The sequence below is a fragment of the Thunnus thynnus genome, chromosome 10, assembly GCF_963924715.1.
Source record: "Thunnus thynnus chromosome 10, fThuThy2.1, whole genome shotgun sequence".
NCBI lineage: Eukaryota > Metazoa > Chordata > Actinopteri > Scombriformes > Scombridae > Thunnus > Thunnus thynnus.
In genome coordinates, this window is record NC_089526.1 from 20,212,784 (window position 1) to 20,227,472 (window position 14,689).

The window sequence follows — 14,689 nt, forward strand, 5'->3', positions numbered from 1 at the left end:
GGTAATTACCTTGCTAATGTTCCCATTACAACACTGACCCCACTCAATATTGTAAGAGTGAAGTTGTGGTGTATGGGTAAAACTTATGTAAACATGAGTTTAAACATGGGTTTACTGTGTTCTCATTGAATTGTTGCCTGTCATCTTGTCTGCATATGTTTGGTGATTGCAGTGTTTGAATGATATTCTAGTGTCAGCTGCTCTGGTTGGGTGGCGCTGTTCAGACAGCGAGTGGTTTTGATTGAGAGGAGAAGTGTAATGGCAGCATACTGATCTGTGTTCGGTCTTCACTAAAAAGTTATGAGGAAAACTCAAAACGTGTTTGACTGTTTTATTCCATCTCACACACCCACATCTCTTACAATAACACACCATGAAATATAACCCTATTTGTCAAAATATGATATGTGGAAGCATATTTTAATGAGGAGTTTGATAATAGGACACTAATGATTTTGGCCTTCTACTCTACCAACATAACTCTTCTTTGAAACCCTTAGCATGTCAAGAAGTGTAAGTCACCTTCACAAGGTCCTGTGTGTTTTCTTGATTTTATTGAAGTTGCTGTAATGAGCTCTGGGGACGACTCAAGTTAACAGAGCTAAACCTTTCTTTATCACCTCTCTTTTTGGTTTTTGCTTTTGTTTCAATATGCAATTTTTAAATTGCATATTGAAGAGAACAGGTGAATATTTGTTTCACTTTGAACATTAATATTTCCACAGCACTTTACCATACCTCTCCGTGAAAAAAAAGAGAATCTAATATATGCATTAATATGTTTCCACTTTCATGACTCAATGCTTGTCTTTCTCTGTGTTTCTTTAGACCCATTCGGAAGCTGAACCGCTAACACTCTTGAGAGCCAACAAAGAAGATGCAGAGAAGACCTTGGGAGGGCTGTTAGAATGGCTGAGGCTGGACAGAAGCAGAGCTGCTTTGTACAGAGAGATGATCTATGTTTACCTGCATCCATGCAGCTCCAGGGCACCTTTTAATGATGCCGCGTTTGGTCCTCTTGAATAACTTTAGGCCCACACTGAAAAAGGCCCTTCATTGTGATTTACAACTCAGTCTGTCGATGATCCCTTGCCTTTGACCTCCCTGCTGCCATGCGGTTAGCCCCATGAGGCTCAGAGAGCCCTCCCTTGCGTGTCTGTGAGGCCTCCTCCCCACTCTATGGAGGCTGAGCCCAGCCGTCCGGCTGATGGGGAGCGCTCTGGAAGGCAAGAGCAGCAGCATGTGTCAGCTGAATCCTCACAAGGGTCTTGTCCACCTCAGCAGCCCCAGCAGCCTCCTAATCCTCGTCCTGTACACAGAGCCTTGGGCCGCCTGCAAAATCGCCAACCCAAACGCACTGACCTTCTGCTTCGGTTACAGCAGCAGCAAGCAGTAGCATGGCAGCAATCAGACACCCCAGGTCCCTCAGGCGGCAGCTTCTTCTCTCCAGCTTCCTCATCAACCTCATCCCTCCCCTCCACTTCCTCCACCCAGGGTGAGCATGGTCACGGAGTCCCATCTCAGTCGAGCCAAGAGGGCAGAGAAGGGGTCAGCTCACCCAGAAGAGGGGAGAAGAAACCCCAAAAAGAAGGGAAATATAAGTGCACTTTCTGTGGCCGTCCATGTGCCAAGCCAAGCGTTCTTCAGAAACACATTCGTTCCCATACAGGAGAAAGACCCTATCCTTGTGTCCCCTGTGGCTTTTCTTTCAAGACCAAGAGCAACCTGTACAAACACCGCAAGTCCCATGCCCATCGCATAAAAGCAGGCCTGGCGTCCCGTCGTGATGAGCCCAGTTTGAGTGGACCAGAGGGCAGTGGCGTTGGAGAAGACCCACAGGAACCCGCAGAGGGAGAAAGCACTGAGTCTGAAGAGGAGACAGGCCAACACAGAAAATCCTCCTCTAAGGAGATGTTGGGCCAGCAGAGAAAAGGTGTTAAGGAGCTGCTTGGAGGCTCAGAGGAGAGCCAGAGGCCTGAAGACTCCCAGGCTGTCAAGCAGAGGCTGGCACTGAGGCTTAGTGAAAGGAAACGTGCCCCCATGGCTTCCCCAGATGACCCTCCTTCCTCCCTCTCCACCTCATCTTCTTCTCTAGGCCCTGGCAGTAAGGGCAGCACAGAGTCTGGCTACTTCTCAGGATCAGGAAGCACTGATCTGTCCCAAGTTAGTCCTCCTAGTGCCAGTGCCAAAACCTACGCAGAAATTATTCTAGGGAAATATGGAAGGCTGGGCGGGCAGCAGCGTGGTTCCCATCAGCAGCAGCCTCATTCTCCGCTTTCGTCATCCTCAGGAACGGAGGAGAAGACCATTCCCTTTGCTGTACCCAAAACTCAAGTAATAGAACACATTACCAAGCTCATCACTATCAATGAAGCAGTAGTAGACACCAGTGAGATTGACAGTGTAAAGCCCAGACGTTCCTCTCTGTCCAGGAAGAGCAGCATGGAGTCACCCAAATTTACCGCCCCTAAAGATCCATACGCATTCGATCCCAAAGGAGAGGTCCCCGGCCCCAGCGGTTTGAGGCACACCCACAATCCTGAGACTGATCCGCCAAGTACCCAGGATCTGTCAACAGTGCCTCTGCTTAGAAGCCACTCAATGCCATCATCTACCAGCCAACAAGAGCCCTCCACATCTGGCACCATGTCTCCCAGAGGTTACCGTCTCTGCCAGTCATTCGATGAGCAGCAAGCGGTGGTAGCAGAGATGAGGGCTGGTCATGCCCAGCGTATGCTGAGGCGCCAGCCTGCCATAGAAGTTCCCTTGGGAGCTGAGCTAATGTTGGAGGAGACCGGTCCCACCTCCTCCTCCTCAGCCAGAGGCACTGAACTAGCCAGGCAGCCACAGCAACAACAACAGCAGAAGAGTCTGAGCCTGTTTGAATGTGAAGCATGTGGGTCCCGCTTCCAACACAGTGAAGGCTACGAGGCCCACAGAGGCATCTGCCCAGGACAGCAAACACTGGAACAAGAGAGTGTGGATGCCAGTAAAACATGCAGGGAGGATCGCCCCCAGATGATGATGCACTATAAGTTTAAAGCGCTGGCCATGGCTGTGAGGAAGAGGAGGAAAGAGGAGAGTCTGGAGGAGGATCCTCCCAGCCCTGGGTCTGTAGCCATGTCAGGAAGCTCTGCAGGCCTCATTCCAGTGCCAAGCAGACCGGAGCACAGCCAGAGCCTCTCAGGTTTGTTTTTGTGTATCCCTGCAGTAGCAGATAAAATTATAACATGATCCTGTGGGAGAAATAAGTTTCTTTTCTTTCAAACTTTTTTTTCTGTTCCTTTGATATCTGAGAAACCTGAATACTAAAATATATACATAACGAGTCAGTATCTGCATCTGCATCACTGATGTAAAGCAAAGAAAACAAAGGAAAAGCTACTGTGTGAAATTACACTACACTACTGAGAAGGGAATGAAATCAGAATCAGAATCATCTTTACTGGCCAAGTATGTTCACACATACAAGGAGTTTGACTCCGGTTTAGTGGCTCTCAGTGTACTTATACAGAATAACAACACTTAAATCTTCAGAAATATACATAAGGAATGACAATATACAGGTGAAACCGTTTCTGTGAACCATAAGAGTGCTGACATAAGTATTGAATGGTAAAAAAAAAAAGACATTACATTATATACATACAGTGTATACAGCCTGTTCAGATATACACTAGTGAGTGAAATGTATTGCACATTTAAAACAGAAAAAAATATTAGCGTGCAACACAGGGGAAGCCATCCGTGGCACCATCTTAAAAACTTATATTCCATAAATCCATAAACATGTCATAATTTAAAAGCAGTATACCGATATAATATGATAGCTAATGTGTTGTATCACTTTGCTTGTTTCTAGGTGTTTCTTTACAGACTGAGCCAAAACAACAACAGCAGCAGGACAGAAAGGGTGTGTCTGTCATCCAACACACAAGCTCTTTTGAGAAGCAGGAGAGTATATCCATGGAAAGTCAGGAACCAGACATCAGAGAGAGTCAGCAAACACAACAACCCGAGCCAAAACCATCACCCTCTACATCTCGCCTCATCCGCCAGCCCAACATCCAAGTGCCAGAGATCCTTGTTACTGTGGAGCCTGATGCTGACATGCCATCTGTGTCACCACCAGTGACAGCATCCTCATCCAAGGTACATGATTATTTAAAGGAGCATTTGGCTAATTATTTTTATATGTTTTGTTCAATTTCGCCACCTTGCCTTTATCTATCACTGAATGTTCATCTGTTTCATCCGCCTCCCCACAGAACGCAAGGTTTTTAAATCATTGCAGGTTTCATGTTAAATAAATGTGAAACATGCATTGACTTAAGGGTGTTTTCCTTCTTGATTTAAATTCTGTTTTTAACTTAAATGTCCTAAAAACATTTTTGAGCAGGTGAGCAGTCAATTTCTTTTCATCTCACATAGGATGTTAAATTGGTAAACTATTTATCTGTCCTAGGAGGCAGAGAGAGTGGAGGAGTTCCAGTGGCCTCAGCGTAGCCAGACTCTGGCCCAGCTTCCTGCAGAGAAGCTGCCACCAAAGAAGAAGAGACTCCGCCTGGCAGAAGCAGCCCAGTCCTCTGGGGAGTCGAGCTTTGAGTCTGTGTCTCTGCCTCGCAGCCCCAGTCAAGAGAGCAACATCTCACACACTTCAAGCCTTTCTACTTCTTTTGAGGATACAGCAAGATCGGAGCCTGCCGTCTGGGCCTCCAGTAGCCAAAGCTCCCAAATGTTGATGGTGCCATCCGCTTCCCACCAACACCACCAAAGCCACAAGGAGATGAGGCGCTCAGCCTCAGAGCAGGCCCCAGCCAGCCCCCAACAAACAGAGCAGATCTCAGAGACCAGAAGTAAGTCCTTTGACTATGGTTCCCTGTCCCCTCAGCAGTCTGCATCTTCTTGGAAGGAAAGGAGAAAGTGTCTCCTTGTGAAGCATGCCACCTTAGGGGAACCTGAGCAAGAGGAGGGGGCCAGCATGTCATCCAGAGCAGAGAGTCCTAAGCCTGGACCTTCCCGCTCCAGCCATCCTCCTCTCCATTCAATTGAGGCAAGCTCCCGGTTCAGCCTGGAAGCCACAGGGAAATGCTTGCAACTGTTACAGCCACGAATCCTCTCTCAGGATGTGCTCCCTTTACAGCCCAGAGGCCAGCAGGCATTCCTTCCAGGATCACTATCCCAGCTACTCCCAGTCACCACAGCCATCTCTGAAGTGCTGTCCACCCAAATCATCCACAGAGCCTTCTTACATTCACAGACAGCACCCCCACCTATACAGGTACACCCAGCACAGCTCCACATGGCAGAGCGGTTGGGTATACCACTCCATCAGCTTCCTGCTCTGGTTCCTCCACAGTTCTCCTCAAGGACTAGAGCTAGTCCGGCTCTGTACTTGCCTGCTCCTCCAAGACTTAGTGCACATGTTCCTTCCCCTACCACTACAGAGGGCAGACCCTCTGTCTCTTCCATGTCTTCTGCTCTTACCCATCAATCCCTTGTAACAGTCTCCTACCACCACCCACGGCCAGTCATCGCCACATGCCTAGCGCAGCTTACACCAGCAGTGTCCTTTGTGGTGCCAGTACGCCTCCAGACCCATATACCTACCTATGCTAGTGCCATGTATACCACCCTGTCCCAGATCCTGGCCTCCACCTGCTCACAGGAGCCCATTTCTTGCACAGCTATGGTCATCATGGGCCAGGTGGAGAGGGACAAACTGCAGAGGTCTTATTTGAAGGTCCCCTCCCCAGACATCAAGAGTCTCCTTCCCCTGTCCCTGCCTGTGGAGCTGGCCTCAGGATCTGGGGAGGGATACGGTCCACTTGGGGCTGGAGGAAGTAAACGCATGCTCTCTCCTGCGGCCAGTCTGGAGCTCAGTACAGAGGCCCAGCGTCACCAGAAAAGGGTAAAAGAGGAAGAGGAGGGGGAGCAACATAAGGCTGGAGAGGAGGAGGAGGATGTAGAGGAGAAGGTACGAGAGGAGGACGAAAGTAAAGCTACTGGGAGAAAACTGGAAGAAGGAGAGAAGAAACTATCAGAGAGGGCTGAGGTGACAGCTGTTAAAGTGGAGGGGGAGCAGGAGCAAGCACAACGGAAACCTAACAGGGAGGAAAAGGATGAGGAGGAGTCAACAGGGAAGACAAGTCAAAAAAAGGAAGAGGTGCTAGTTGTGGAAAAGGGGGTTGAGAGACCAAGCACCCCTTCATACCCCAGCCTCCACACCGCCACGTCAGTCAACTGGTGCTACCGGAACTATGTCAAACCTAACCCATCTCCACAGAGGGACCCCAGCACCTCAGTTTATTCTACCTGGAGTGTCAGTGCTCACAACCCTAACTTGCCGGGCCTCAGCACTAAGGTGGCCTTGTCTCTACTGTGCTCCAAACAGAAGCACAGCTCAGAGACGTACACCATGGCCATGGCCCCGATCCCAGCCCAAAGCAAATTGCCCCCTGCCAGTAGCAGGACCCCACGTGTGTCAGAGGTAAACATAACCACAATATACACTTACTGTATTTATAGGTTGATATAGACGACTCTGTTAAAGAGACACTAAACCTCTATAGAATTAGCTATTAGGTTAAATGTGCTCAACAATAAAACAGTTAACAATATAACATTTTATTTTAAGTTGTTTTGAATTTTCCTATGTGTGTCTTGAGTGTAGGTACATGCCACCCCACCCAGCACCCTCACTGAAGTAAAGGATCAGCAACACCATGAAAAGGAGGAAAACAAAGAGATGAGAGAAGAGGGAGGACCCTCCACCTCCAAACAGAGTGAGGCCCCTCGTGTTCGCATCTTCGAAGGCGGGTAAGAGCTACGAGAGTAAGACCGTTTAAACGCACATCTTTTAATTTCAACATTCAATATTTGCGAATAATGGCAGTGCCTCATTACACAAGTAATCTGTTCTTCTGTCACAAACCAATGCCTGATGACAGCAAAACAGTAACTATGGAGAGCAGACAAGAGTGCACAGAAAATTACAGTAACAGATGGGAGGCAGTGGAGCCCGCAGGGACTTCATTTGTACCTGTAGCCAAGCTTTTTCCTCTTACTGCTGGCATGAATCTCTGTGTTTTAGAAGTGTTAATTTGCAGAGATGGCAGTGTGTGAGTGCATGTGAATGTGTGAAGGGGAAAAGGTTGTCGCCAACTTCACTTTGTGAGGCTCTCATTAATACCTGTTTTCTACACTTATATAAGAAGAGACAGAGTCACAGTATGAAGAAATCTGCAAGTAATCACAGTCATAGTCATGATTTTCGTGTAGGGGTGCGATGTATTTGTCTTCAAACCTGTACGTGTTTGTGTACTTCACTGCGTTCACATATACACATACTCTATGTGTGCTTTCCATAAATGTCTGAGTGAGCTTTTCCAGTGGAGCCTGTCTCACTTCCAAGGTTTACTGTGTTTAGAGCTGAAAGTTTCCCCAGAAGCTGATTCTGTTCTCAATGAACTCCATGAACTTTATGAATTCTAGAAATAGATAAGAAATAAAAAAGGAAGAGAAAGAAAAGATGGAATTTGTAGTGTAATGGAGAAAAGTAAAATGTTCCAAATTAATGAGAACACACTGGTTTTCCTTTTGATGGACATGGAAATATTTTAGAGGGATATTCAGGAGGAGATATAAGAGATTTATAGGGAGGGCTTTTGCTTATATGTGTGTGTGTGTGTGTGTGTGCGTGTGTGTCAACACGTACAAATTAAGGCCTGGTTTTTGTGCTTATGTACACACAGATTGAGTGTGAAAGAGTTGTCTGCTTAACAGTAGATAAGGCACTAATTACTAGTCTTTATCATTTGCAGCCACACATTACACACATTCAGGAAGTGCATTTTCATCCATAAACAGCCTACAGCTCTCTTCCTTCTTCCGCTCATCTGTCTTCATTTTAACACCCTTCTCCCTCTGTTCATGCTGCCTCTTTCTCTCTGGCAGCTCTTCCAGTTTTACTTTATTATTATTTTCTCTTCATTCCCTCTGTCAAAAACGGGGGACACAGGTGGTGCTACCCTAGTACTATTTGCTATAGCTGGTTAGTAACAAAATCCATGTCCACTGAAGGGTGTACGATAAGAGAAAACCAAATGTCACTTTCTTTCATTGTCACTTAATGTCACTCATTCTTCCATACAGTATGTGGACGTATACTGTAGATGGGTGTGTTTCTGAAAGGATATAAAAATACAAAGTAAATAAATGCTACACCCTCCCAACTTCCTCTGTCTCCTCTCTCTCGGCATACCTGCGTCCCTTGATGTCCTGTATTTTCTTCATGCATGCAAATAAGCACAGCTAACCACACTTTGAACACAACAGAGTGCTTTGTACCCTGACTCTGTTAGGACTCATTATCCCAATCTCCCTTTTGTCGACACTTTGAAATCATGACTGTGTGCCGCTCATTTTATTGTGGAGAACAAGCAACACTTTTTTAAATATAAATATGCATCATGCAGCTTTTTTTATGTTCCAGTGACTTGCACAATTGAATTCTGATCCAATTTCAGAGATTCCTTTAAGAAAGAGTGTTGCTGGAGTCTGTAGAGTTTATTAGTATCACGTAGCTAAAGAAAACGATGTGGGATCCAGACAGCTTTCTCCTCAATAACAGTTGTCTCAACAATTAAGTAAGCATAGCTGTTCCTTCTTGGTGGCAGCAAAAGTCCATGGAACATCAGCTTTAATCCTTCTTAGAGAGCACAAGCTGAACCGTCTCTCCTCTGGATTCTGTTGAAACGTGCAGATTGATTTCCTTGGTGTAAGTGGTTAACATTGCAGATTTGTCATAACACTTTAACTGCACTGGTTAAAGAGTATAACCGTTCCCTTTGAGCAGAGTTTGTCAAGAGGATTAGGTGTGTCGAACTTGTTTCCTGCCAAATGGTGATTGAAATGCCTTTTAATGTCATTCAGTTGCAGCTGCTTTTAAATTCAACTGCCTTATCAATCAATCACACTCTGGTTGGAAGTGATATTCTCGACACCAATCTGCCATGGCGGTCGTAAAGCTACAGTACAAGCGGGGGCAGATTGTCGGTTGAGTTTATCGAGAGACGTGCTGCTGATTTAATGCTCAATGTGTGAAGTGCAACTTCTGCCTTGTTTTTCCTGAGATGTGGGTGGATATTATTAGCAGTGGCAAGAAATACATGCCAGTGAACAGTAGCCAGCTCCTGAATGAATACAACATAATGCCACTGCTGAGACTATTTTACATTTGTGTAACAATTTGTTATGATTTCCTGTTATTGGTTCTGGTGTACAACAGGGAGCATTCACAGACTGGGTTCTTGTAGATGTGGTGCATATCCTGTAATTAAACACAGTCAGCACACATTGGATATTTACAATTCAGAATGGATTGTATGTCTCTTCATAAGTAGTGAGAGCAGATGGAGTTTTTCATAGAGGACAATTCATTCAAATATAACATGTCTGTGGTCCACTATGTCCACAAATAGCCTTTTGGTAAACATCAAGATTGTGTATAAACAATGTTTTTTATAGAATAGACCCAAATGTGCTGTTGATTTTTATATATAGTGTCTATTTTAGGTTGTTGGCCATAGCCAGGCTTCCCTTCCCTCTCTTTAGCTGCTGCTGTTGTTGGCAGGGCCACCCGAACACAGCAGAATGGCTGGTATTCTCTGTGTGCCGAGGGTGTAGTGGAGGGAACAACCGAGGGACTCAGTGCTGCTGGGGTTTTGGTGGGGCTTCCCTAACCCGCCTCCATAAAGAGAGCCTTGTTTCCCAGTTTCTCTTGTGTACGTGTGTGCGTTTTGGGTGCATGTGTATGCGTGTATTTGTGCCAAAAAAACACAAACCCACATCCACAGTCATCATTATTATTAAGCTGCACAAATCAATATTTTTATTAGAACAACAGGTCAAATGAGGGGACGCTCGCAGGGACAAAGCCTCAGACAATTATCACCCCACTCTGTAGTTCATTGTTTTGGTTTTTTCGGCCCACAAACTCCCTTCTCATAACCTTGTTTCCAAGTTTTCAGGGAAAAAGCCCTGATAAATCAACTGTACATAACTTGCCCAGCACCATGACTAACAGAAAAGCTAGTGAATATAGTGGAGCATTTGGCAGCTAAACAGCCAGATATTTTTCAAATGAGTTAGTGGAGACCAATATTGAATGAACATTCACCAAGAGGCCAGAAACACAATTCCAACTGTAACCTGATGTTTGTCGCTCTGTGTTGGATGTGTTATTAGGCAACTGTTTGCTAACACAACTTTACAAGGCGATAATATGTCAGTGTTGTTTTTTCAGCCACCAAGTGGACAAAAAATATTTAATGCACTTTTAATAGTGCAAATCAATTTAGTTCAATTGATTATAAATCTTACATCTGGTTATCTCTGATCATTGGAGAAGCTGGATATACAGTATACATTCAGCTGCCACATTCTACCAGGCAGTGAGATCAGTGGTCTATATTAAAGTGACTCTAATTTGTGATTTTGTGACCAAATCTTATGTTTCTGTTTGTTTCTCTGCTCACGTCTTCTCCGTCTCCCTGTGTCTCAGGTATAAATCTAATGAAGAGTATGTTTACGTGCGAGGTCGCGGCAGGGGAAAGTACATATGTGGAGAGTGTGGCATCCGCTGTAAGAAGCCCAGCATGCTGAAGAAGCACATCCGAACACACACCGACGTCCGTCCGTACATTTGCAAACACTGCAACTTTGCCTTCAAAACCAAAGGTAAGGGGACAATTTACACTTCAAACATGATTTTTATTACTCTTCTTTCCTCTACTTTTTGTGTGGTGATGACATTTTACAGCAACATTCTGTTGTTGACATATCCTCATTTTCCTTGCCCTGTGTAAATTGAGGGCAGTTTTAATGTGCTTTTCTTGTTCCTTCCAAGGGAACCTTACTAAACACATGAAGTCAAAGGCTCATGGGAAAAAATGCCAGGCAATGGGAGTATCTGAATCATCCCTGGACGAGCCAGAGAGTGAGGAGACAGGTACTTAAGAGGGGATGGGGAGCCATCTCACATATTTCCCTTCCACTGTAGAGAAATATTGGCACACAGCTGGATGAACTTCTGCCTGTGAAGAATTGTAGCTGCTCAGCACTGACAGGTTATGCAACACCATGTACTATTCTCCTCCCTTTTGGCCTTGCATAAGAAACATGGAAAAAAAAAGTATAAGATAAATAAATGAAGAATACAGAGCATTCCACAGTCTCCTGATGTAGTTGTGGCAGTCTGGCAAGTATACCTTGTTGTCAAGGATGTGTCGCTGGCATAAAACAATACACATTCCAACACTTACGTCTGCCCACTCCGTCAAAGCCACAAAAGAGCCTCAAAGCCAGCCACCTCACAATCTGCTTCCTAACCTTCCTCTACTACCCCTCCCCTTGCCGTCCTTTTCTTGCTGACAGACTACACTCATCACAGCCAAGGACGTGCCATTTAAACCGTCTTTCCATTCACAAGGCTGTTGAGATAGTTTGTGAATAGAGGCATGGTGCTATTCAATTAAATTCCGGTCTATTTATAACATGGGTTTGATGGGTGGTGGGTGAGGTTTGTCAGAAAGATACAGCACGCTGTCCTAACCCTTTGTTGTTGAAAATTGTTCTGTTAATGTCTCTCAGTGTGAGGATTTTTGTCAGTGCAGGAGTTTTAAATTTTACAAAATGAATGTAAAGGGATGTAAATTGAAGAATGTATGTTTTTTTCAGTAGGAAGTGATGAACGTGTGTGTGGCTCAGAAGAACAGGAGGAACATCAGTTTTCCGATGTGGAGGAGTCTGAGGATGATGACGATAACGATGACGACGATGATGAGGAAGAGGAGTCCGCATCTCATGATGACCCGCCATCCTCCTGTTCGTCAGACACCCATCCATCAACAGGGGGGCGTTCCAGCTGCAGCAGACACTCTCAGCAGGGCACCCCTGAGCCCGAGCCCCTGGGCCCTGGTCAGGAGCCCTCCCCGAGGGGGGTTTGGCACAGCCGACGAGCCACCTCACCAGGCAGCAGGAGAGCACTGTTCTCCCAGCGGGGCTGGAAGGCATCACAAAGGGCTTTTTCCCCCAGCAGCAAGAGCTGTTCCCCGAGCCGCAGCCTCTCCCCACGCCTGGAGCTGTCCTCGCCCATTCACAGCCTCTCCCCCAGGACCGAGCTGTCCTCACCTGGCCGACATGTCTCACCTTCACCTGAGAGAGGACCATCTCCCATCAGACCCCTTTCTCCTCTTCGTCCCATCTCTCCCAGCTGCTACCGGTCATCACAAGTTCAGACCCCTCCCTCTCCTCTCGGGTTGCAGCACAGGACCCCTGGATACCTGCCCTGGGAGAGCCCCGGTACAAAGGGCAGTCATGTCAAACCAGTAAGTCTTTTTTATTAGTTTGCATCTGTGCCTAGAAATTTAATTAGAGAAACAGACAACATTACAATGCATGTTCTCTGCACTTTCCTCCGGTGAAGGCTCCCAGTGCACAGTACCTGCCCTGCTGACCGTTCATAATTTGTAATGATGAAGTCTTTGCTCCCCCTACAGGAGAAAAGTGGTACAGCAGGGGAAAGGCAAACATCAGAAACCAGCTTGTTTCCACCTGCTTTTCGTCTTTCCACCTGTGAGGGTTATCCTGGCCACCAAGCAGCGGACAACATCTTCAGCCATCTTCCCATGCACTCCCAACAAGCCAAGGTCCCCTATCTGATGATCCCCATTGGAGGGATCCAAATGGTACAGGCCAGACCAAGGTCCCATCCTACCACCCCCTCGTCCCCAACGTCTCCCCCCATGGAGGGGCCGTCACTGGCCAGGTTTGAATCATACTGGGGCGGGACCCCCAGAACTCAAGGGCTTAGGACTCCTGGAGACCACTGGTCAGAGCACCAGGAAGCAGGAACCAGCCAGTCAGGGCGGTGCGGTCTCAGCGCAGCACTAACATGTTCCAAACCGGAGTTGGAGACCACAGACTCAAAGCAATATGGCAGCTCACATAGCTCCGCCCACACCCGCAGGTCTGCTACTGAGACCACCGAACGCTGCGTCAGAGACAGTCTTTCCAGAGCACCCCTCAGTCTAGCAGCCCACGTAGCCTCGCGTGTCATTGAACAGCAGTCAGAGGGGGAGGAGCCACTACCTGGAAGTGATCTGGTGGAGGGAGGAGCTAAAGGAGATTCTGCCAGAGCAGACCAGAGAACTTAACAGTGTCTACACCTTGATGCATCATGCATCCCATTTTTGCTTTATTGGTTGCTACACTAGTCTTGTTTTTTAATTGCTTTGTTTTTATACAGTTTTCAATACAATTGTTAACTTAAATGTTTGTTCTTTGGCAATATTCAGGTTTGTTATAAAAAAAAAGCACTTTTTTCTTTGTGAAAATAATGTTTCTGTAAATCTATATATATATACATATATATAAATATATATATATGTACATACATATATATACATATATATATACATATAAATATAAATATATATATATATATATATATATATATATATATATATATATATATATATATATATATATATGAATATATCCCTCCTGTATCTCTATTGATACTGGTAATCTTAATGTCTGTTTAAATACATGTAAAATGAATATGAATACATTTGTAAATGACCAAAATCTTAAATCAAAAATAATTCCATTTTTGTTTGTCCAAATTTTGTCCAGTATTACTCAAATTGTAGTTACTTGTGCCTTTTCTGTCCAGGTTTGTGTTTTGAGGTGTACAATACACATTGACAAAGAGAAGGCTGTGAAATTTTATATCCGCTTTTTGTGTCGTCAAGGAGGGTTTATATTTGGTGTTCTTATTGTTTCTGTTCTTCAGGCCATTGCTTTAATGCCAGGGTAACCAAGAGTCGCATCGAGGATATATTGAAGGAGCAGCAGAAACGTGTGAAAGGAAATGCACTGAAGTTCTATTTTTTATTACAAAAGACTTTAGATTAGAATATATCTCTGTACAGGGAAGAGCGCTCCTTATTTATTGTTATTTGATGACAATGATCATTGTTTGGAAGTTGTTGTTTTTTTTTTTTTTTACTTTTTTGTTATTGGAAAAAAAATGACGTTTTCTTTGTTACATATGTGTGTCTTTTACATGATGTTTTTGTGACTTGAATTGGTGACAAAGATGAGGGATTGAGTTTGGCTGGTACCGGAGGATCAAGTGCCCTGCAGATTTCACACACAGCAAAATTTCTAGTCATTGAAAAAATTAAAAAAAAATGCACCAGACTCCCATGAGGTTGTGCCTTTCTTCCATTTTGTGTACAATAGCGTAATATAAATATAGTTTTTGCTCAAATTGAGCTTGTACCACAGTTCTCTTTAATTACAGTGAGAGGTTTAGGACATCTTGTTCCATACATGTTTAATGATTGTTAACAACATTGGTTTTCCACAAGAGATGAGTGAAGTTAGAACATGGATAAAGAAAATATCAAAACTACATCATAAACACCTACAACGGTGTCCAGCATATTGGATCACAAGTGTTTACCTCCTTTTAGAAGAACACAAGTTGTTGCTGGGTGCATGACCGAGGCTAGAGACAGTCACAAACAATACACATTGTCCCACTTAGTGGTTCTTGTACTATGAGGCAGAACCTCATGTGGCACATTGCACTACTTTGTAATGCACTCTTGTTATGTGT

The 14,689-nt window shown here is 45.1% G+C and overlaps 1 protein-coding gene across 3 annotated transcripts in view; it reads left to right on the forward strand.

Moving 5' to 3' along the window:
* LOC137191680 (transcription factor HIVEP3) overlaps positions 1-14,268 on the forward strand; it is a 42,364-nt gene extending 28,096 nt beyond the window's left edge. For 2 of the 3 annotated variants that reach the window (XM_067601974.1, XM_067601973.1), the window contains 8 exons: positions 829-3,187; positions 3,863-4,152; positions 4,466-6,490; positions 6,674-6,819; positions 10,565-10,740; positions 10,910-11,011; positions 11,740-12,389; positions 12,561-14,268. In XM_067601974.1, the coding sequence (XP_067458075.1) occupies positions 1,180-3,187; positions 3,863-4,152; positions 4,466-6,490; positions 6,674-6,819; positions 10,565-10,740; positions 10,910-11,011; positions 11,740-12,389; positions 12,561-13,217 (6,054 nt within the window). In that variant the 5' untranslated portion in view covers positions 829-1,179 and the 3' untranslated portion in view covers positions 13,218-14,268. The remainder of the gene's footprint in view (positions 1-828; positions 3,188-3,862; positions 4,153-4,465; positions 6,491-6,673; positions 6,820-10,564; positions 10,741-10,909; positions 11,012-11,739; positions 12,390-12,560) is intronic. The other variant, XM_067601975.1, reaches the window with a different exon arrangement.
* Positions 14,269-14,689: the final 421 nt, after the last annotated feature.